A 22,668-nucleotide genomic window follows, 5' to 3' on the forward strand; every position below is an offset into this window, starting at 1 on the left:
TGGAAGGGTTTGATGAGGCATGGGTAACGAGGGGAGAAGATGCGTCTATGAGGGAGCAGATCGCTTGGATGATCTGGGATGATGTGTAGGTTGGAGTGGACCAGGGAATCGATCGGCTTAGATCGAGCTGGATGGTAGTACTCAGAATGAAGAGAAAGTTGGAACGAAATCAAAGTGCTCTCCATAGCTTCGAATCGAAATGTCTTGGCATATCACATGTCCCCACAAATTCCTCCCACCACCTTCCCAAGATCACACACAAAGTGGCAAAAAGAAAACTCGACAACCAAGGCGAACTTAACAACCCGAGAATTGGCTCGTTCGTAATGTCGACAAGAGAAAACAGGACGGAACCCGTTTGTCGTCTTGAATTCAACGTGATTAAGGCAATCATTTGTACCGCTGGAGTTGAACACTGTCCCTAACTAATGGGTTCGGGTGGACAGTGCTCCTAATGTAACCTACCTCGCTTGCGCCATCATGCCTCGTTGATGTGTAAGCAGGATTTGTGGTGGCATGTGTAGCATAAAGTCGGCTTGTGGAGGGGAAGAGGGACCTAGCCGTTGGGTGGCGATTTGATGGCAGCGCGCTTTCTCATTTCAAATTGTTTTCCTTCAGAACAACTCTCCACTTTTCGATCACACCTCACTTGACCACCTTCGGCTGATCTAACCCTTGCTTGTGCCACCAACACAACAACACGCAAGACTCGAGTACATCGTCCGCACACCGCGACACCTGAAGCAGTACCAGCGCCCGTGCTCACTTCATTCTCTGATTCACAACCGAGGATTCCCAGTAAGTGTGCATGAATACGCCACCGAGCTTCGACTGACTGTGTGCAGCACATCACCTACTCACACGATGGCCGCCACCAGCAGCGCATGCCCATTCTTCGACAAGCTTCCCGCCGAGCTCAGACTGGAGATCTATGAACTCTCCTTCAAGCCAGCATCAACGGAGGATGAAGTCGACTTGTGTGCAGTCAACCCACCAAGCAAAAGCTTGCTTCTCACATGCGGTAAAGCATACAACGAAGCTCAAGCCATCTTCAAGCAAGCTCATCGCCAACACTGGTCTTCCAGTAACTTCACCATGAGCTTGTCTGGTCCAGCCTCACAAAAGAAAGAAAACCGGAAGCACGCATTGCTCGCATTGGCCGCTCTCCGGGGAGAGGATCTGCAGCACATCGTGCACCTGACCATCATCCGCGAAGAACTTTCGACAGGAGAGGAGGGAACGAACATGAAGTTACTCGATCGACGAGGTAGTTGGAAATGTACTTGGCTCTACGACGGCGGAACCGAGGACAATCTGTATTTCGTATTGAAGCCAGGGGTACCCTACAGCGACTGGCGCGACTTCGAGGTGGAGGATATGGTTGAGTGGCATGCCAACAATTGGGAGACTGAGAGTATGCCAGTGAAACAACAGATCACGAAAGTGATCCAGGTCCTTTTCTAGCGTCTGCGCTTGAAACATGGCTACGGCGATACACACCTGAGAGTGCATGACTGCGCTTCGACACACGACGTATAATGATGCCTCGACTCTCATCCATCGACGGAGTAATATCAGCTCAGCCAGCAGTGGTGTGCGATTAGACAGGCACGGGGTGTACAGTCTTAGGAGGTTCTTCTCTAAGTCGTCTCTCAAACAAGCCTTCAACATGCTCCCGTTCACAAGAACAGCATGTTGTCATCCCACAGCTGGCCATAACCGTTTGTCGCAGAAGCATCGGCCGTTCCCCATCATCAAGACTACACGAAGCATGATCACCAGATCTGAGCTCCTGCCACGGCTACCAGATCCCCCTCTCGAGTCCGTGCTTAACGTGCTCTTGCAGCAACCTGTCCGTCTTATTGCGCATCCGTTCACTCCCAGACCCTTCGCCACTCACTAAACTACTCTAATCACATCGGCCAAGTCCGTAGACCTCGGATCTCAGTCCAAAGAGCAGATCATAGCAGCTACTAGGCACAAGGCTTGATGATGAACTATTGAAGATACCATTCCTTGCCGCTGGCAGCAAGCCTTTCCATGTCTTCCTGTGTTGATACAAAATGCACCCAGCGTGAACCGAACAAAAAGAGCTGTGGCAAATCAAATCGCATCTATCCGTGACACATAGGCTGTCATGATGTATAGCAAAGGGGCTGGGCGCGTATCGAGGGAGGGATAGGACTGCGGAACTGGAGAAGGTGTGGTAGAGTGTGCTAGTGCGTGGAGACTGTAGGTTAGGCGCGGTTGGGGGTGGGTAAGGGACGTGGAGGGTAGAAGGGCGTATGCTAATGCATTGGTCAAGGTGGTGGATGAGAGAAGGGGTATTCGACAGCAGGGCAATGGAGTGTGTAGATGAGATCGCAGCGGACTGAGGGATGAATTCTGCTTGACGATTAATGCAGTCGGGTTTTGTGTTGTGCTTGGAGTGGTAAGACGATGTGCAGAAGGAGAGGAGTCGACGATGGTAGAGGACTGTGATGGCGGTGCTTGTGTGATACTGGTGAAGGTGGTGCTTACTGCGACTGACTGGAGCAGGACAACATCAATCTTGCGGACGTCAATCACCGTTATATAGCCCATTCTATGACGACCTAGAACGCTCCTATCGCACTTCTGTGGTGCCGTCAGCAATACTTCTCGTATTCGTGAAGTCAATCTTAGCCTTTGATTTGACAGTCATCCGGAGAAAGCCACGGTAGCCTTGTCAAGCTCGACTCTTTTCCGCCGCGCTCAGACCAGTCTGCTGGGAGGCAGGATTAGAACATCCATTTGCTCGCAGATTATTACTCGTACGTGAAGCTCAAGTACCATCCATGCGCGGCTTTGACTTCTGTCAAAGTGGAGAGGCTGAAGCTTGAGCTGGGATGTGCTGACAGATGCCGACTTGCCGACTTCAAGGGACCTCATTTTGTCGTCTTACTGTAATGCTCATCTCGCTTTCCGTCGACCCATGTGGAGCAAGTTCGATGCACAACAAGCACGCACGACGCACACCTGAGGAAGGCAAAGCGCGCGCGGTTGTGGACCGAACAAAGCCTACACCCGGTCGTAAGACGCTTCAACTTATTGATGTCAGTCAGTTCAGTGTGTTCGATGCAACCAAGCCGAAAGTCAGGCGCCCAAGTTTGGTTTTGCCAGCACGGAAATCGACATCACCTTTCATAGTGCCAGTACCTCAGCCGCTCCATCGACCTCTTACAATGTATCAGTACATGAAAGGCACCTGACCTTGCCGTGCCTCAAGCTCAGGCAACACCTTCTTTGCAGCGCTCTCCAACTTCTCCTCGTACAACTTCCTTCCGACCTCACATCCTGGATGGCACAACTCGACTTCCTCCACGCAAACGCCATAAGGCGTGCGACCCTTCCCATCGCGTGGGTCCAACTTGGTCATCCACACCTCAAAGCCATGCTCACCATCAAAATGCTCGAAGCTTTCAATTGGTGTTAGCTCTGGGACCATGATCATGTCCCCAACGTTGGCGTTCCGCGTTGCTTCCGTGTGTGGCATCGACCTTATAGGACCCGCTTCGGGGTAAGCATCGTCGGGCCACTTACAAAGCGCCGTCTGAATGTTGCCGTACCTCTCGCGCCACTGTCGGGTACGGGCAGTCCAGAGGGATAGAGTTGCTTCGATGGTAGTCTTGAGCTTGTGGGCAGGAGCAATCATTTTGCTGATGATTTGATGATCTTGGATGAGCTGCCGTAGAAAGTGCTTTGGTGTGAGGCCTTCGGCAGCTGTGAAGGCGTCGTGGGATGCTTTGTCACCGATATAGTTCCAGGCGTGTTCTTTGCTGAGGAGGATGAGATCGAGGATCATGAGGTAGTAGAGACGCTTGGCGATGATGTCTTTGGTTGGGTTCATCTGAGCCATGGCTGCTGGGCAGCTGCAGAAGACGGTATCATGCTGTTTATGTCAGTACCCGGACCTGAGAATGCAGTGATTGGACATACGCCAGCAGGACACGGTGTTGAGCCAATGACTTTGAGGGAGTTCATGACTTGCTCGTACGCTCGATCTGCTAGGATTTCTGCGAGAGTGGCTGGCATGTTTTGCTATGGCTGACCGATTGCAATGGAGTCATCCTTCTGTTGTTTCCCGGGGGAGATGCGAACAGATATAGTCCAAAATAGGCCGCTGGCATCATTCACACATACATTTAGGCAGACAGATCTGAGACAGATCGAAACAACTCGTTCCCCCAAGCAACATCGTCTTTGAGACCTGTCGACGTGAGCAACAAAGACGTCCCCTTCCAGCTGTTCTTCCAGAAGACCAGATCATGTTGTGGCAGAGCAGACAACATGCTAGAAAGAGCTGATTGCTGCAAGCTGCAGACAGTGGGTTGAACATTACTGACGGGCGAACGGCGCAACTTCCAAGAGCTAACAGCCAGAGCCTAGTTCTTCGAAGTATCGTGCTGCTCATTGTGCTTCCAAGAGGTAGGTACGTGAACGCTCCCACATCGTGGCCAGAGGCACGGTTGATCTTGGCGTGGTGAATGCTGGTGAATGGAATTAATTAAGCGTAGCGACCGAGCGCTAGCCACACCGGAGTACGAGCTTGCGAGTACGTAGGTGAGGCGTCAGCGAGGGAGTGAAGCTCTATACCAGCCCTCAACTAGCCTTGGCGCCCGCTCTGATTGGTCAACTTTCAAGTTTTAGGGTCACGTGACCTACCGCACTGTGCCTGTTGGCGAACTCGCAAACATATACTCGTCGCTAACGCCTATGTTGTCGTATAATAAGCACTGTACGTCGGGTAGCGGTAGCGTGGATCGCACGCTACTTTGCAGTCTAGAAGGGTTGGTAGAGAGCTCCACTCCGCTACGCTTACCTTTGGAGGTTCACAACCGCCAACAGCACATTTTTACATGGCCACCATCGGGCCTTGCGGTAGTCGCAAGTTCCGCTCCTTTATCAGTCTGGTCGTCGTTTCACCGGCATTAATATTGATGCAGTCAGCAGTCAGCAGTCAGCAGTCAGCAATCAGCATAGAGTGCAGGCTGTTCTTTAGCTGCTTATTGCCACGTGCTGATCCGGCGCGGTCGTGGCGCGTCAGGAGCCGAGCCGGGTATCTTGAAATAGGTGTCCATTTTGTGCAACGTGAGGCGGGATGTGAGTCTCGCGAGTGATCGGGCCAGCCATATCATATATGTGTATCTGTGCATATAACCAGGGTGATAATGTGACCGTCCTCATCGTCGTTGATGAGTTGAGATTGTCGTAGAGGTGGAGGTTGCAGTAGAAACCAGGATCGTGTTCTCAAGCTTCAGTAGTTGCACGACACCTACGCAACACATAACATCGTCTGTCTTTCTCGCTATTTGACCTCGTCATCCAATCCGCCATACTATTTCCCGGGCAGGCACTGCGTTTCAGATACGTTGCCTTCCAAGGTTGCCAAGCAGCAGATCCTCCCCCAACGCCGACGTCGAAACCTCCGCTCAACCAGGGACATCTGGAAATTTGGCACCTCGAGGATAAGCCGTCATTGCGATACCGACCTCCAGTACATTGTTCACTCTGGCGAGCGCACGAAGGAGAAATACACTGCAGTGTAGAGACTGTGGGGAGACGGACATATGCTTCCCTCATATGTATCGTCGGCCCAACAGGAGAAGAAGATGAACCGGCATGCGTACGCGGCCAATGGCTACCAGAAGGGAGGGAGTGGTGCATATCCCATGGGCAGCGAAAGGAGTGGGAGCTTCAGCATACGGCCGGACAAGTACGAGAAGTAAGTGGAGCGTCCCGCATGTGCGAACGAGGCGTGCCAGCAGATGCACAGCGATGCACAGGACTCAGCTCCTGTGCGCCTGATACAATGCTGCTCTGCTATACACTCCCGGTACTGACGATATCCCATCACAGATACCAACCGCGATCACAACGAACGATGCTGTTACGGCGGCGGAACATGCTATTGCGCCTGTTTGGCATCATCTTCCTCGTCCTCCTCTCCCTGATGTACTTCTTCGATGCGTTACGACCCTGCGGCCTCCTTGCGCTGGTAGGCTTAGGCAGTCTCGCCGGCTGCTCTACCGGCGACGAGTTCAACATCGAGACAGTGCGATACTACGATCTCGCGAACGTTGGAGGCACATCCCGGGGATGGGAACGAGAAGAGCGCATTCTTCTTTGCGCACCATTAAGAGATGCCGCGCCCCATCTACCGATGTTCTTTTCACACCTTCGAAATTTGACGTACCCACACAACCTCATCGATCTGGCGTTCCTGGTGGGCGACAGCAAGGATGACACTTTGACACTCCTATCGGACCTCCTAGCTGGGCTGCAGGCAAGCGCGACGGAGAACCCAAAGATGCCATTTGGTGAGATCAGTGTTATTGAGAAGGATTTCGGACAGAAGGTCAATCAAGATGTGGAGAGTCGGCACGGTTTCGCAGCACAAGCTTCAAGAAGAAAGAGCATGGCCCAAGCAAGAAATTGGCTGCTGAGTGCGGCGTTGAGACCTACGCACAGCTGGGTGTATTGGAGAGATGTGGATGTGGAGACAGCGCCATTCACGATCCTGGAAGATTTGATGAGGCATAACAAGGATGTGATAGTACCGAGTACGTATAGATCTTGCGATGAAGAGTTGGCGTTGGAGAAGTGCTGACACGGAGGACAGATGTCTGGAGACCTTTGCCTGACTGGCTCGGTGGAGAACAACCATATGATCTAAACAGCTGGCAAGAGTCCGAGACTGCTCTTGCTCTAGCCGATACTTTGGACGAGGATGCGGTCATCGTGGAAGGATATGCAGAGTACGCGACATGGCGGCCGCATTTGGCATACCTCCGAGACCCATACGGTGATCCAGACATGGAGATGGAGATCGATGGAGTGGGTGGTGTCAGTATCCTGGCAAAGGCCAAGGTCTTCCGCAGTGGTGTGCACTTCCCAGCTTTCAGCTTCGAGAAGCACGCGGAGACGGAAGGATTCGGCAAGGTAAGAGCGCTCGTGATGGGTCTGTCCAAAATGTGCTAATATGTTTGCACTACAGATGGCGAAACGAATGAAGTTCTCAGTTGTCGGGCTTCCCCACTATACGATTTGGCATTTGTACGAGCCCAGTGTGGACGACATCCGACACATGGAAGAGATGGAGCAGGAGCGGAAACAGCGTGAGCAAGAGGAGAAGGAGAAGCAAGATCGCATGAAGAAGATTGAAGAGAATTTCGAAGAGGGCGCATCGCAATGGGAGAAGGACAAGGAGGCGATAAGAGACACCTCCAAGAAAGAAGCAGGGAACAAGCAGGAGGAGAAGGAGAAGGCGGCCGACGTGTAAGTGCATGCACACCATTAAGGAGCAACAGGACTTGATGTGCGCATACACTTGTGTGGAGAGAGGCAGTGTTGACACAAGACCGTTCGGGGTGCGCAGGGGAAAGCAATTCGCTGACAAGTTCTCGCTGGAGTAGCAGTGATGCGGGGACAGAGCAAGGCAAAAGTAAAGCACGCATCGTCGACCCTATGGAGGAAGTACCCGAAGTAGGTGCTGACAAACAGCAAAAAGCCAAAGGGGAGAAGAAGCTTGACCACCAAGGCAAGCCCAAGCCTGAGGCGGCGGGCAAAGCTCAGCCTGGCAAGCAGCAGACTAAAGAGCAAGCGAAGAAAGTCGACGAAGCCCAAAAGGCCAACAAGGCCAAAGCGAAAGTGATAGCTGAAAAGCCGGCACAGCACAAGGCAGGCTAGATATGGAGCTGTTTTGATGTTGACCGTTCCTGTTGTGTAATGACAGCACGACCACGAACCGAGCGCAGGCGACGTCAAAATCGACCTCATTGCCGATGTGTGGTGCTCAACCTGCACTATTTCGCAACACATTGAAGAAAGCATCTGCATTTGTTCTGACTTTTGGGCGTTCTGCTGTTTAGGGAGCCGATGTCCTGAGAGTCGACAGGCCTTCCACGCCGATGAAGAAGACACCGCAGCAACGAGCCCGGGAACATGGCGAGCAGGCACTCCCATAACGATGTCCGACCTGCACGACTTCAAGGGCAACACCTTCGATAGCAGTGCCACGAAGACGAGGCTCACGTCACACCTCGGGTTGTTGATCCATCATGAGCTCGAGCGACGCGACCGTACATATCATTATTGGCAATCAGGCGTTACTGGGCACATCACGAAGGCTGTAGGTAATGTACTTGTCACTTTGAGCGCATTTGAGACCATAGGCGCGAGGACAGTCGCGCCTAAGCCGCGCAGGCATAGAAGGCGCATGAGGGAGAGCGAGGCATGTCCGAAGGGGCATCACGGCTGTCGATTTGAAAGGCTGGTTGGGAACAGAGCATATGATTATCGAGTTGCATTGCATCGAATCCCCAGATCTCGCTGCTCTCGTTTTGCCCCATCCATCAAAACCATCTTGCTGTCCTTTGTGTCCTTGGTGGGAAAGTCCCCTCTAGAGTATTGAGGATGTACTTCTGATGTCGAGGTGATGATCGGGTGCCCTCCGCATTTCGTGCCTGAACAGCTGGCTCCAGCTCGGCACCTCTTCCCCGTGGAAAGTGCAACAGCGCCATGATCCCCATGATGATCCAATAAACAACACCCTTCTTCCAACCCACCACTGCCACCCATTCTCAGCGCATTTCTTGCTGCCTGCACGCGCCTAACGACACACTGTCATGATGAGACGATAGAATCTCTGCTTCTTGCCCCTCGAGCGGCTGCACAAGAAGAAACATCCTCCTGTCCATCACCATCACCACAGCTGTATAGCTATTTCAAGAACAACCATACATCCCCACCAAACACAATCGCAACCATGGCAGAAGATACCCATCCGGGCCACCGCGCCAGTACCACGAACGCGAACATCACAGTCGCCATCGACCCAATCGCTCTGGTCGTGACAGAATGCATCACTGTCACTTCCGCCATGCGCAAACATGCCCGCTGGGCTCACTCCAGCATTTCCTCCATCCTGGGCTCCTCCCCAACCACCAAATCCTCACCCCTAGCACGATCGAGTACACCCAACGACTCCCCGACCCCTCACGATCGCCGAAACCGCGCCAGCAGCAAGATCGACCTCCTCCCCGCCCAGCCTACTGCCAACGATGACGAGGATGCAGGCTTGACATCACGATGGGGGCTGAGAGGGAAGAAGGGGCAGTCGATGCAGGATAATCCCCTCATGTCTGCCTTTGCGAAGCTTAGGAGTGATCTGAAGCATTGTAGGGATATTCAAGAGTTTGAGACGCCGAGCTTGCTGCAGCCGTTTTTGCAGGTTACAAGGAGCAGTAGTACGACGGCGCCTATCACGAGTTTGGCGCTTATTGCGATTACGAAGATGCTCGCGTATAATATTGTCAATCCGGACTCGCCTGGGTTTGGGTATGGGATGCAACTACTTGCGAGTACGGTCACGCATTGTCGGTTTGAAGGTGATAACTCGCCGAGTGATGAGGTGGTTTTCTTGAGGATTCTGAAGCTGATGGAGGATATGATCTGTGGGAGCTCTGGGGAGGTACTGGGAGATCAGAGTGTCTGTGAGATGATGGAGTGTGCACTGAGTATCTGCTGCCATCTGAGGATGTCGGAAGTGCTGAGGAGGAGCGCGGAGATCAGCATGGTCACGATGTGTCAGACGATCTTCGGCAGGCTGAAGACGCTGGAAACGGAGTTTGAAGAGGGCAATGAGGGTGAAGATATCGGAAAGATGGAGGAAGATGTCGGTGCTGAGGAGATGGACAAGGCGAAGATTGAAAGCGCGCCGAATGGAGACTTTGGGCCGGATGCGATGAAGCAGAGTCGGAATACTAGTCTAGAGGTGCCTGGGATGAATGGGACACCAAGACCTAGTGAGGATGTGAACGGGAGCCAGCTGGGTCTGTCGAAGGGTGGTGAGGAAGATCTGGTTGATGTGAGGCCGTATGGACTTCACAGCATAAGAGAATTGTTCCGGGTACTGGCGGACTTGCTGGATCCTCACGACAGACAACGAACGGACACATTACGAGTGATGGCACTACGAATTGTGAATGTGGCACTGGAAGTCGCAGGGCCGAGCATTGCGAACCATCCGAGCCTGGCATCGTTGGCGAAGGATACACTTTGTCGAAACCTGTTCCAGCTTGTTCGGTCGGAGAACATTGCAATCCTGCACGAGTCACTACGGGTGGCAGGCACGTTACTCGCGACATGTCGAAGCGTGCTGAAGTTGCAGCAGGAGCTCTTTCTGTCGTATGTGGTGGCCTGCTTACATCCTCGAGTGCCTATTCCAGACGAGCCGAACATAGATCCGGTGTTGTACGAAGGCGTGCCGGCCGCACCTACGCTTGTCAGGCAACAGACAGCGTCACAGGCTGGAGGTCCTGCTGTGCCTAGCAGTGGCCGGTCAACGCCGGTGCCGGTACGGGATCGACAAAAGCTAGGTATGGAAGGCGGGTCTAGGAAGCCAGATGCTAGAGAAGCCATGATCGAAAGCGTTGGAGGTCTGGTACGAATACCAAGCTTCATGGTCGAGCTCTTCGTGAACTACGATTGTGAGGTCGACAGGAGCGATTTGTGTATGGACATGGTTGGCCTGCTTTCGAGGAACGCCTTCCCTGATTCTGTGACTTGGAGTACAACCAATGTGCCGCCGCTCTGTCTGGACTCCCTGCTCGGCTATGTTCAGTTCATCGCAGATCGTATGGACGATGAGCCAGTCACCGCTGGACTACCGGATCAAGCTGCGCTACGAGAGCAGAGACGGCAGAAGAAGGTCATCATTCGAGGAGCGACAAAGTTCAATGAAAGTCCGAAAGGTGGCATTGCTTTCCTTGCCGCTCAAGGTATCATCGATGACCCGAACGATCCCTACTGCGTGACGAAGTTCCTCAAGGGCACGACGCGGATTGACAAGAAGGTGCTGGGCGAGTTCATCTCCAAGAAGTCAAACGAGGCGATCCTCGACGCCTTCATCGACCTCTTCGACTTCCAAGGCCTGCGTGTCGATGAAGCGCTCCGAGAACTGCTCAACAGCTTCCGACTACCCGGAGAATCCGCTCTCATCGAACGCATCGTGACCGTCTTCAGCGAGAAGTACATGAAGGCCGCTCAGCCTGAGCAGATTGTCAATCCAGACTCTGCGTTTGTGCTCATCTACGCCATCATCATGCTCAACACGGATGCATACAATCCAAACATCAAAGCGCAGAACCGCATGAAGTTTGGGGACTTTGCCCGTAACCTCCGTGGCGTGAACGACAATAGTAATTTCGATCAGGACTTCTTGCAGGAGATCTACGACGCCATCAAGAGCCGTGAGATCGTGTTGCCGGAAGAGCATGATAATAAGCATGCGTTTGAGCACGCCTGGAAGGAACTCTTGGTGAAGACACAGACTGCCGAGAATCTTGCCATCTGCGAGACGAATCTTTACGATGCGGACATGTTCGCGGCGACTTGGAGGCCAATCGTCGCTACGCTGAACTATGTTTTCGTGTCGGCTACTGAGGATGCTGTCTTCCAGCGCGTTATCGCTGGTTACAACCAGTGTGCTCAGATTGCGGCGAAGTATAACATTAGCGAGTGTCTGGATCATATCATTCTCAGTCTGGCGAGGATAAGCACGCTAGCGACGGAGACGCCTCCAAGTACGGCTTTGAACACGGAAGTGCAGGCCAGTGGTAAGAGCATTATGGTCAGCAAGTTCGCCGTTGAATTTGGACGAGATAATAAAGCCGAGCTGGCGACCTTGGTACTATTCAGGATCATCAATGGTCACGAGGCAGCTATCCGCGATGGGTGGACTGAGGTAAGTCGATCGTGCCCTCAATATGTCCTTTGGCTAACGACGCGTCACAGATTGTACGGATCACAGTCAATCTGTTCGTCAACTCCCTCGTACCGACTTCCTTCACGTCCATCTCACGAGATCTCGACTTGCCGCCGATCATGTTGCAATCGCCCGCACAGGTCATCGAGCGCAACGACAAGTCTGCGGATGTAGGCTTGTTCAGCGCTTTCACGAGCTACGTCAGCAGCGTGATGAACGACGAGCCACCTGAGCCTAATGATCAGGAAATCGAAGCAACACTCTGCACCGTCGACTGCATCAACGAATGCCACTTTGAGGAGATCTTGGGCAACATTAACGAGCTTCCCGTGGAGAGCCTCAAGTCGCTTACGATGTCATTGCTATCGCACTTACCTGAGAACGAGTCTCCGAGAGTCATTTCAGTCAAGCAGGATCTACCAGCTCCTGCTCCGGTGCGGGCGAACGGTACCAAAAGTACTGCTGAGTTACCGGTGTACAATCCTGCAGTTGTCTACATTCTGGAACTGGTCACCATACTTGCCATGCGCGATGATGACACCATCAAGGCTCTGGTTCCTGATGTGGCTGAAGCGCTGCAGACAGTCGTAAAAGACGCCGACCGAGTGCACCCTGTCGCTTTGAGCAGGACGGTGTTCTACCTCCTCACTCTGCTCAAGGTCAGCAATGACTACGATTACATTCGTGCTCCAGTCGTGCTACATTACATCTCAAGCTTACGGCAAGACTTACTCAAGGAGACTGACAAGGATATATTGAAAGGCATTTACAGCTGCATCAGCGGTCCTCCAAGTCTGAAGAAGGAGATTGCTTCAAGTCCGGATTTCTGGACCGTCCTGCATGCTTTGCAATCCAAGCCAGAATCGAGTCAGCTGGTGTTCCAGATCGCTGAGTCAGTAGCAGATGGCAACACACCAGCTATAACCAGCGACAACTACGAAGCATGCGTCGTTCTCCTCAACGCTTTTGCCACAAGCGGCAGTATTGGTGCCCGGTTTGAACAGCAACACGACCAGCAGGCACGCCAACAACGAGCTCAGAAGAACAAAGACGACTCAACACCCGAGAAGAAAGCCCAGAAGAAGCCCGAAGCAGTCACTCGCGCAATACGTGCCATTGCGATCGTTGCAAAACTAGCCTCCCGCGTGCCAACTCTGATCTCGCAGTCTCAGTTAGAAACAGATCAAGCTTGGCGCGCATACTGGTCCCCCGTCTTCCGCTGCCTCTCAACACAATGCGTCAATCCCTGCCGCGAGATCCGCCAGCAAGCTCTCACATCTCTACAACGATGTCTCCTGAGCCCAGAACTTGCAAGTCCAGACCATACTGAATGGACCAACATCTTCGGCGAAGTGCTCTTCCCTCTAATTCACCAACTCTTGAAGCCAGAAGTCTATCAGACCGATCCGATCGGCATGAGCGAGACTCGCGTGCAAGCTGCGCAAGTCCTCTGCAAGATTTTCTTGCATTACCTCGTACTCTTGAGCGAATGGGATGGTGTGCTGGATTTGTGGCTGAAGATTCTGGGAATAATGGACCGACTCATGAACTCGGGGCAGAGCGACATGTTGGTCGAGGCTGTACCTGAATCCCTCAAGAATATTCTGCTGGTCATGAGTAGTGGGGGCTACATGGTTCCTCCGCCGAAGGAGGAAGAGTATGATGAGAGGACGGAGCTGCAACAGCAACTTTGGAGTGAGACGAGGGAGAGATTGGGGAGGTTCTTACCGGAGTTGATGGGGGAGGTGTTCCCTGATGCTCCAGTCGGGGAGAGGAGGAAGGAGAAGGAGAGTGAACTGCCAGTCAGGCAGAGGGAGCAGATACAGGCTGAGGCGGAGGCGGCTGCGGCGTAGCCTGCCTTGCAGTGAGCGGTTGCCAGAGAAGGAAGATGTCACTGTGTATAAGAAGGATGGGGTTGTATGTGATAGATGAGACTTTTGCTGTTCTTGCATAGCGCTGGCGCTTGTGGCGCATCTGAAGAAGAAGAAGGGATTTCTGGTCGTAGGGTGTGGTTTGTAGCATAGCAGTAATGTGTACAATCTCGGTGAAATACTCCCCTGTCCCTCATTGTGTCGGTAAATACCGCTATGTCCTCTTATGTTAAAAAAGTTTCTCCCGTAGCCCTCGCATTGTTGCAACATACTACGGTGTCCCTCGTTGCTATGTAGTAGTCGCAACGTCGCGCGAACAGTTGGTCCTGTTATAGAATGTACGTTTTAGAGGTTTTGCAACGGGTAAAAGTTAGAAAAGTATATAGATAGATAGATTTGTCATTCCCCTGTTCTAGGACCCTATTCGGCCTATGCAGGTATATATCTATTGTTATGTACAAAGGGAAACCCGAATAGGTGAAAACCCTTCCCGCCCCCGACCTCTCCTTGTCTAGATTAGCTTTCCCTCTGAACGTGCGTAGTCCATGTTACTACCCCGTTAGCCCCCGCTCCCAGCCGGTCTCGTCGCGCTACGCCGTGTCCTCTCTTCCTGCACTGCTCCTACTAGGCGGTACTGTTCTAGCCAGCCCTTCTCTAGTATCCAGTTCGTAATGCGCCGTAGGTCCTCAACGTTGTTAAGAAGTGCCCCAATCGTCCGGTTCCTCGCCTTTGCCATCCACTCCCCCCTTCCTGGCGACCACCTCGGACAGACGAGGAGTGCGTGCCGTACATTCTGGGAGTGATAGCCGCAGGGGCAGCTAGTATTCGTGTATTCTGGAACCTTCCTCCATGATAGGTACCCCTGGAGGCCGATGTGTTCGCTTCGCAGTTGGATTGCTATACTACTCTGTGCCCTCGTAAGGCGGTAGTGGATGAGCTTCGGGGGGGGCTTGACCGCGGATTTCGTGGCTGACCATTCCTTAGGTTGTCCCGCTGGCTGAGGGCGTCCACTATGCCCTGCAACCTGGTTGTTCCACCTCTCTTTCCATAGTTGCTCTACAAACGATTTCTCACCCTCCCATTGTGTTGCTAGCTGTTCGTCCCTTGCCCGGTAGTTCGGCTCGTTTCCGGGTCGAATGCCCTTGTGCGCTGGTACTGATTCGCGGGCCCTTGCGACTGCACTGGCGATGACCTTCTGTACTGGGTATAGAAAAGTATATAACTATATAACTTATTAGAAAGATATTTCAAAAATACCTAAAATAGCGAGTTTAGAAATATGCCGGGGTTATAGCAGTATTTTTCAACATAATAAGGGTTATATGAGTACTTTCTTAACACAATAAAGGGACATAGCAGTACGCTTTTATGATAAAGTGACACGGCGGTATTTTCCGACACAATGAGGAACATGGGAGTATTTCACCGGTACGATCTTTTCGAAGAGAGTTTCACATCTGCTTGTTCCACGAGCTTTGCTTCTGGTCGTCTGCTGTGCCATGCCATCAGTTCTAGGCAGCAGTTTAGGGGCAGGATCTGTCTTTCCCAGTCACGCAGATAGCACACGGGTGTCTGTGGTCTAAAGCGGCGGGTCCTGAAGATCACACTTCCACTTGGTGTTATGACAGATCGCCCTATTGCCGTCGCAAAACGACGAGGAAAGCTGCATCCGGCTCGCAAGTAAACACTCTATCGCGCGAAGCTGTTTGATTAGGCCGAGAGTGCTATCGTTAGGCTGGAGAACTACGAAGGCGTTGAGCGAAGGTCATCGGAAGCTCGGCACTTTGGATTAAAGTCACCCTCGGTATAACTTTCTGGTGAGGTGAATGGAGAGACTCTGCACATCGGGACTTCGTCGTTGTCTCCCAGGCAGCAGCTTAGAAGGAACTCTCATGTCCGACGAGGTCCGATCATGACGCCTGGGATAACAAGAAGCGGTGTAGGTACAGTGTCGCTGTCATTGCAACATGTCGAACAGGACGTCAGTGTGGTAGAGGACTGGAGGTTGTTCTTAGGCAGCAGTTTAGGGGAGAGGTCCTCCGGTCTGTCAAAGGCGCGATGCGGCTATGATTGCGTCTACGGGCCGGTCACCATGCATTGAGTTCATGTATCTTGTGTAGGTAGCAGTGCGGCATGTGTGCGCTGGCGCGGTTCTTGTGGTTCGAGTACGATTTCTTCGCTGAGTGTCAGGGGGTCTTTGCAGCCGCTGCCTGCTGGAGAGCTTCGTCAATTGAACGACGTGTTGATCGAGCTTGGCAGCATGTGCTCGCGAGTTGTTTGCATCTCCTCTATCTGGCAAGGAGGCCCGATGGACGGCTTGTGGATATGTGATGTTAGACTCCAGCTCACCACCTCCGGTACGATGAAGTCGTGGTCCGTTGTCCTCCAATACTGTGCCATCTGCCTGGCCCGCAAAGACATTCGGGCCCATCAGTCAGCCTGTGTGTTCTACCAGGCCTATGGTCTTGTCTGTGAGCTTCGGATAGGTCATTATTGATGCACTCATCCGGGTGGTTATCGATGGCCATCTGATGAATGAGTCGGACTTTCTTGGCAGCAGTGTTTGCTGGCACGGCTGATGACATTGTGTGTTATTGCAAAGCGGACGGCGAAGTTACTGGAGGGTATAGATCGAACGGGAAGTAGACTCATCATCACGGTAGTCGCCGGCGTTGCATCTGCAGCAAGAATCAGGCATACCGATCATGCAAGATTTAAGGCTCGCACTCTTGCTATCCGACGATATGTTATCTTAAGCTTTACGCAGATCGATGTCTTGCATAGCCTGCGCATGCATGCATCATCACGCAAGAACATCCCAGAGCGGCCATGTGTGCGCTCGCCAATCTCTGTACGCGCCTTGGTCGGCTTTGGGGGTGGACTCTACATCTCTGAGGGCTGTGGGGTGACGAACGTGCTGCGAGTCTTCTTAGCATAACCATGTACTCTCGCTGATCTCCGTTACTCTTCTTCGCGGTACCTGCATACGCCTCATCGTGAGTTCCTTGGCGCCTATGTACTCGGCCTCGTCACCTTACTTAGCCGAGTCATGTCGGTCGTTGCGCAGATACCGTCGGCAGCAGAATTGTTCGATATGCTTGAACGTTTGATGAAGCATCATCGTGTCGTCGTTGAAGCCTATTCTTCTGTCGATCGGGCTGATACTACTGCAGTCGCCTGCAGTTGCTCTCAAAGCGTCTGACTAGTAGTATGTGCGTACAGCGGTGGGCAAGACTTTTCAGGCAAGCTAGTGCACGGACTTGTTCTTTGTCAAGATGTGTCTCGGTTCTGTACGAATTAGGCGTATCATTATCTGTCGTAGCTGTGGAATGCTTCACTTTGCTTCATGTGCCCGCTTTTGTAGAGAAGATCGGTGCTGTCAACCCAGTCATCCTCTTCAAAGCCGCCATTTTGCTTTCCCCAAACGCCAAGAACACCTTGCGTGAATGCTTAGGCCACCCCGTGACTCCTCGCTTCGAAGATGCTTCAATGCTAAAATCAGATCTGTCCTCCAGGCCCCATGCTCCAGGTCCAATTGTGATGACATAGCGTGCGTGACGCCACTGAATCGCAATGCCAGCAGTGCGATCTTGAGAAGGGTTTCAGACAAGGCCATCAGTGCAGAACGTCATTGATTCCCATTCGCCTGCGTTTGCGGGTTCGACCTTGCCCATTCGTTTCCTCGCCTTCATCTGACTCGACGGGCTGGGAGATTAGTTCTCGAGGTCGTGCGCTAGTCGCACCGCCAGCACTTATGGTAGGGTTCTGCCCAGGTGTACTCATCAATGGCGGGAGTTGGACGATCGTACGGCCAGAGGTCGCATGCGGAATAGGCAGCTCCCGTGCTGTAGTCCTTGGTGTAAACGCTGTCGTCTCTGTGGGCGGTTCTGCAACAGGCAGCCTCGGCATTGGCGCAGCGCCAGGCGGCTGTGAAGGATATGCTTGCTGCGGCTGGTACAGTGGTTGACTTTGCGGATCGTGATATCTTGGGGGCGCCGTGTGCTGGTCCGCAATCCGTGGCGGACGCTGGAGCGCCACAGCAGAACCTGGCATCGGCATAAATCCTGCCACAGGATTTGAGCGTGCGGGCTCTCGGCGTCGTGATGTATAGCTATCTGGAGGCTGACTCTGAAGTCCAGGAGCCAGTGGCTGTAACGGTGGGAACGAAGAAGGGTGGGCGATCATGTGCTCCACGGGATGGAAGCTAGGTAAGGTGATCGCAATCCAGTATGTGTGCGCTTTGGCTAGACGTACGCGCGCTGGAAACCTTTGCGCGGCAACGCCGAGCTGCGTATGCGTCCACGTATAAGTGTGATCTTCGAAGCCACGAGTATATCGCTCAATGTCCTCAACCGTTGCGCCTTGAAGAGGATCTTGCCCAGGGAGATTTATCGGCGGCATATATGCCGGATCTCGAGCATCACGCTCTGTCCTCAGATGGTTACAGATGTTCTGAAAGGTCTCTCCATCGACCGGCGCAGCAACATCACTCAATGATCTTCCCACAACCTCCTGCCCTGCTAAAATGATCTGGCGGAAAGGTGCATTGGCTTTGAGGAAGACCAGATCGAGATCAAGATAGGCGGTCGGTACTTCGTAGGTGGGTGCTCCGAATGATGGTGCATAAGGGTTCTGAAAGCCGAACGTGGCTTGTGTAGCGGTCGGTGGAGGAGGGTAAGCATAATTGGGACTCGAGGCTACACCAGACCCATCGCTTCCCTGAGATCGTAGTGAACGGAATGACTCATGTCTTCGATGTTTAGTGGAGGCAATTGGACGTGCAGTAAGGTCAGCGCTAGACGCTATCGATGTTGACGGCCCTGCCTCCGGCAACATCTGCTCGACCTTGAATTCACCCTCCTCGCGTAATCGTGGACGTCCTCTCTTTTTGTGCTGCACATCGTAGCAAGTGTCCTGAGCCTATATCAGTATGTTTGCAAGCATGAAACTACTCGGAGATATTCACCTGCTTTCCAGAAGCAACGCATCTCGCACATGGGCGATTGACATCGCAGCTGAGATGGGCCTTTTTGCAATTGATGCATGCAGAAGCGACGTGTGCTTTCGACTTGCGCCCACCTCTCGAGCTTGTCGGGCGAGCAAGAGATAGACTGCTCTGTGCAAAGGGTAGAGCGCTCGTGGATGAAGTGGCATGTGGTCTCTGCAACGAAGGTTGTGTGCTGGTCGATAGTGGAGCTGCAGCAGATGGTGATGAAGATTGCCCTGGGAGGTTGGATGCGTGAAGGAATGAGGTGGCATGAGTGGGTGCCGATATGGCAATACCAGGCATAGAAGTCGACGTGCTCGATGCCGATGTTGCGATCGACTGCTCGCCCAAAGTTGTGACCAGAGGCGTCCGTTCGTCTTGAGAATGCTCCAAAGGTGAAGGAGGATTTGACATCGGTGGAGAGGGATATGATGCCTCTCCTCGACCGGGCAGGTCCAGATAATGTCTCGCCCTGCGTTTCAGGCTTCCCAAATTCATGCGGTGATGAGCTTGTCGGGGTGATTGACAAGTTGAGAGACACAATGCGCTTCCGGTACTCATCGCGTACTCAGTACTCAGCGAGCTAATCTGAAGTGAACTGAGACACTGTCTGTCACGCTCCACGAATCCACCTGCGTGTACATCTGAATGTTTGAAGTCAAACTTCGAAGCAACGATCCCGGGACAGGGTTGGTCGTGCGCAGTAACGTGAGTGACTTCGATGACAGGAAGCTCGGTGAGCGGTGTATGTACAGTCGCAGCTGTCAGCCTGATCGTTCTAGTAGTGCGATCGTTCGGAGGTCCCCACGGGTAATGCTCGCGAGGCCCATGCGAAGAGCCAGAACTCCGGTGTAGAGTATTGCGTCAAAGGCAATTGTCCAGGAGATCGCATCAATGGAAGAGGCACCGGAATCAATTTGAAAGCACAGTCTGATTATTGCGTTGTAGGTAATGCTTCAATGAGATGCCATTGCAGGCGACTGAGACACGCCGGGTCGGAGTTTGCCTCAACAGCATCCCCACAGTCAGGCGGGAGGCGGAAAGTAATAGTAGTGCATCGACGTCTTAAGCTTTTGGTAAGCCATGACCACGAGGATCACACCAGACCTGGTTTGGCTTCCGTTCCCTGTCAAGACTTCTTCGAGCATCGAAGCCTCAAATCGAACGACCTTTTGTTGCCACAGTGTGTTCATCGTGTTGCGGAGTCGCTAGCGCAGACCTCGATATGCAGCTGTCCTTGTCGGCGCGGCGAATATGCGGCCGACCGCCATCGTCACAGTGTCGGGCTGTGCATACCGGCAGGATGCTGTGGTCAAGCTCGTGCTTTGAGATCCTCGCTGTGGGTCCTTCCCGGGTTGTGGCGCTCGCGGGATGAACGTTAATACACGGTACAACCGTGCGCTGACCACCAATGGTGACCCATGCTTAGCGAGGCTTGACCTGGTGCCCATCTCCCGTCACCTTTCTGGTGGAAGCCAATGCACGACACGCTTGTCTCGCAGACGAACGTGGCTACTGCTGACAATGTTTGGAGGCGTCCTCAGCATCTGATCTCAGTGGCGCTGCTATAGCTGTCGTTGGAATCTGCATGACGAGTGTGCAATTCGCAGCTGAGGCCGTTGTGAACCTTACACCACGTTGAGAGCGCAGTGCCGTATGCATTACAGCTACACGTTCAGTGCCGCAGAGACTAACACTGGCAGTGCTCAGAGGAGCGCTGGTGCATATCAACGTGGCGTCGAGATCGATAGTCTTTGGCATCGTCTTTCTCGAGGAAGACTCATCCTTCAAGATATGCGGAGAATGTCTTGCAATGACATTCAAGACGGCAAGCTGCAGCTCGAGCCGACGTTACAGGATGACTTGCGCGGGTATGAGATCCACAGGGAAGGCATCTTCAATCCGCTTGCAATCGCAACGGGTTTCATCAGCTCCATCTGAAAATCTGCTTCTTTAACGGAGCAGACATGGCTTCCGTTGTGACCCAGAACAGCAATGTCACTTGCACAGCGCCCCGCTGAAAGATACGGTGCTCATGTTGCCTGCACCTACGTGCACATGGATGCATGGGTAGCCGGTCCAAAGCTGAGGCCTCTCCCCCAGCCAGCTGTTCTCGCGGCCAGAAGCGAGACAGCGACGATGATGGCCCTTACAAGCCCGTCTGCTCACCCGTACACGCAGCGTCAACCAGATTCCGGACGCGCTGCGGAGATGGCAAGACCTTGATGCAGGCGAAAGAGGAGCCGAAGGCTGAGTCCGAAGCAGCTTTAGACATCTTCGAAAGCCTCGTACAGCGGACTCATGCTGCCAAGGCGTCCAGTAAGGCAGACCGCGTGTCGCATGTTGCAAGCGGCAGGTGGCACATAGCTGTGTGATGTGTTTTGGTAGTCGTGGCAGCAGACGGAGAATTCCCAAGTGGAAGTGACGTTCAACGGTGATCGCAGTTGGCAAAGCGGATCCGGGGCGGCAAGAGACGTGGCCAATCAAAAGTCGGCCGCGACGGAGCTCAAAATAACAGCAGAATAGAGAGTACTGTACCCGTCACACTTTCCACTTCACCTCTTCTATTGCGGACACATGCTGTAAAACTCTAGGTCAAAAAGAACGCTCCTTAATAGAGCTGAGTAGTCTGGTTATATATAGTTTCACACATGCGCTCGGTATGTTCCTACATGATGACTACGCGTGCTGCCAGGACCTTCACGGCCCTCTACCGGTCGAGCAAGCACACCGAAATGCTCAACCAATGCTGATGATTTGCTTACGCCTTCAAGCCTTGTTGGTTGGCCGTTGCCATGACCGCCAAGACTCAAACGTTTGTGAGCGGCAAGTCGCGGGGCCAATAAACCTCCGAAAAGGAATCGAGCTATCGTCTCGAGTCCAAATCTGGCAGACTGCAATCTAAACACACACTCTTTGGGCGTCTCTGGGCTGGACCACCTGGCGGTCAACACATGCTTGTGGCTGTGCAGAGACAAAGTCCCTTGGCATGATGTCTTCTGCAGGGTCAAGCATTGGATCAAATCGAACATTGGCATGAGCACGACCGGACCCAGCTGAATGGTACATAAAGTGCCATCCTGGCATGATCCTGCTGTTCCGGAGCAGGGCGTCAATGCAGTGCGACCAGGACGGCCACGTACAAAGGCGTTGTGAAGACGATGGTGTGCTGATGTGCTCCATGCATGACACGAATGTGGCAACGCAAATGCTGACCGACTTCGTGACTCGTGAGTCGAAGCAACCACAAGGTCTTGCGCTGATGAAATTGGCAACTGAGTACGGTTTTCGCCAATCAAGGATCACCCTGCCGCTGTATGAACGGTTCATCTGTTCTCAGCATCACCGCACCGGTCAGGTACATCAGGCTTCGTCCTTATCCGTGCTGTTGTGGGTCCACTTAGCCCTCGCATAGCGAGTGCCTGTCACCCACTTAATATCGGGCTTGGCGGAGGGTCACGCACCTGATTTTGGGCGTAGCAGTCTCTTGTTATCCTGATTATTCATGTTGTAATAGCCGTAACGATGCCGCGTCAACACAGAGGGTGTGGGCCTCGTGGCCGCCCTGCTGGCTCTAGCAGTAGCACCAGCGTGTCCAAATACGCCGACGAAGAGCGCCAGATTGGTGTTGTTCTTGAGCAGGCTCAAGAGCGTGTTAACGCGTTACTTCCACCTCTTATCAAGCACCTATATAACAAGCAACCGGCCGGACAGTCGATATATCAGAGGGCGTGTCATCGATGGAGTAGGAAGCACGGTCGCCTGACCAATAGGGCTGCTGTTAGGGGCAATCTTTCGGACATCTAGTCGGCCGCGTTAAAGCAATATATCATTGATCGCGATCGAATGGAGCTGCCAATATCAAAGAGACTATTAACGGAAGTTGGTGAGCATATTGTTAAGCGATCGCTGCTGCCGGACGAAGTGTTTAGGCCCTTCGGCGATAGATAGGCTAAACGGTGGCTTAAGAAGCACAGTATTAAGCTAAAGAAGACCAAGCCTATTGAGGTTACGCGGAAGGAGGT

The 22,668-nt window shown here is 52.9% G+C and overlaps 5 protein-coding genes across 5 annotated transcripts; 3 read left to right on the top strand and 2 right to left on the bottom strand.

Annotated features, from left to right (window-relative positions):
- Positions 1-864: 864 nt before the first annotated feature.
- Positions 865-1,464, top strand: CLAFUR5_11265 (uncharacterized protein; the record flags this gene model as incomplete). Its single annotated transcript, XM_047910413.1, has 1 exon — positions 865-1,464. The coding sequence occupies one exon, from the start codon at positions 865-867 to the stop codon at positions 1,462-1,464; it is 600 nt and encodes a 199-aa protein (XP_047765253.1).
- A 1,744-nt stretch (positions 1,465-3,208) lies between these two features.
- On the bottom strand, positions 3,209-4,053 carry CLAFUR5_11266 (uncharacterized protein; the record flags this gene model as incomplete). The annotated part of the gene is made up of 2 exons (XM_047910414.1): positions 3,209-3,910; positions 3,958-4,053. The coding sequence occupies 2 exons, from the start codon at positions 4,051-4,053 to the stop codon at positions 3,209-3,211; spliced, it is 798 nt and encodes a 265-aa protein (XP_047765254.1).
- Positions 4,054-5,588: 1,535 nt separating this feature from the next.
- CLAFUR5_11267 (Mannan polymerase II complex ANP1 subunit) lies at positions 5,589-7,300 on the top strand (the record flags this gene model as incomplete). Its single annotated transcript, XM_047910415.1, has 4 exons — positions 5,589-5,743; positions 5,878-6,581; positions 6,641-6,960; positions 7,016-7,300. 4 exons carry the CDS (start codon positions 5,589-5,591, stop codon positions 7,298-7,300), a joined length of 1,464 nt encoding a protein of 487 aa, XP_047765255.1.
- A 1,485-nt stretch (positions 7,301-8,785) lies between these two features.
- Positions 8,786-13,638, top strand: CLAFUR5_11268 (uncharacterized protein; the record flags this gene model as incomplete). Its single annotated transcript, XM_047910416.1, has 2 exons — positions 8,786-11,764; positions 11,815-13,638. The coding sequence occupies 2 exons, from the start codon at positions 8,786-8,788 to the stop codon at positions 13,636-13,638; spliced, it is 4,803 nt and encodes a 1,600-aa protein (XP_047765246.1).
- Positions 13,639-17,271: 3,633 nt separating this feature from the next.
- CLAFUR5_11269 (uncharacterized protein) lies at positions 17,272-19,204 on the bottom strand (the record flags this gene model as incomplete). The annotated part of the gene is made up of 2 exons (XM_047910417.1): positions 17,272-18,570; positions 18,623-19,204. 2 exons carry the CDS (start codon positions 19,202-19,204, stop codon positions 17,272-17,274), a joined length of 1,881 nt encoding a protein of 626 aa, XP_047765247.1.
- Positions 19,205-22,668: the final 3,464 nt, after the last annotated feature.

Source organism: Fulvia fulva, chromosome 8 (assembly GCF_020509005.1).
Source record: "Fulvia fulva chromosome 8, complete sequence".
Taxonomy (NCBI): domain Eukaryota; kingdom Fungi; phylum Ascomycota; class Dothideomycetes; order Mycosphaerellales; family Mycosphaerellaceae; genus Fulvia; species Fulvia fulva.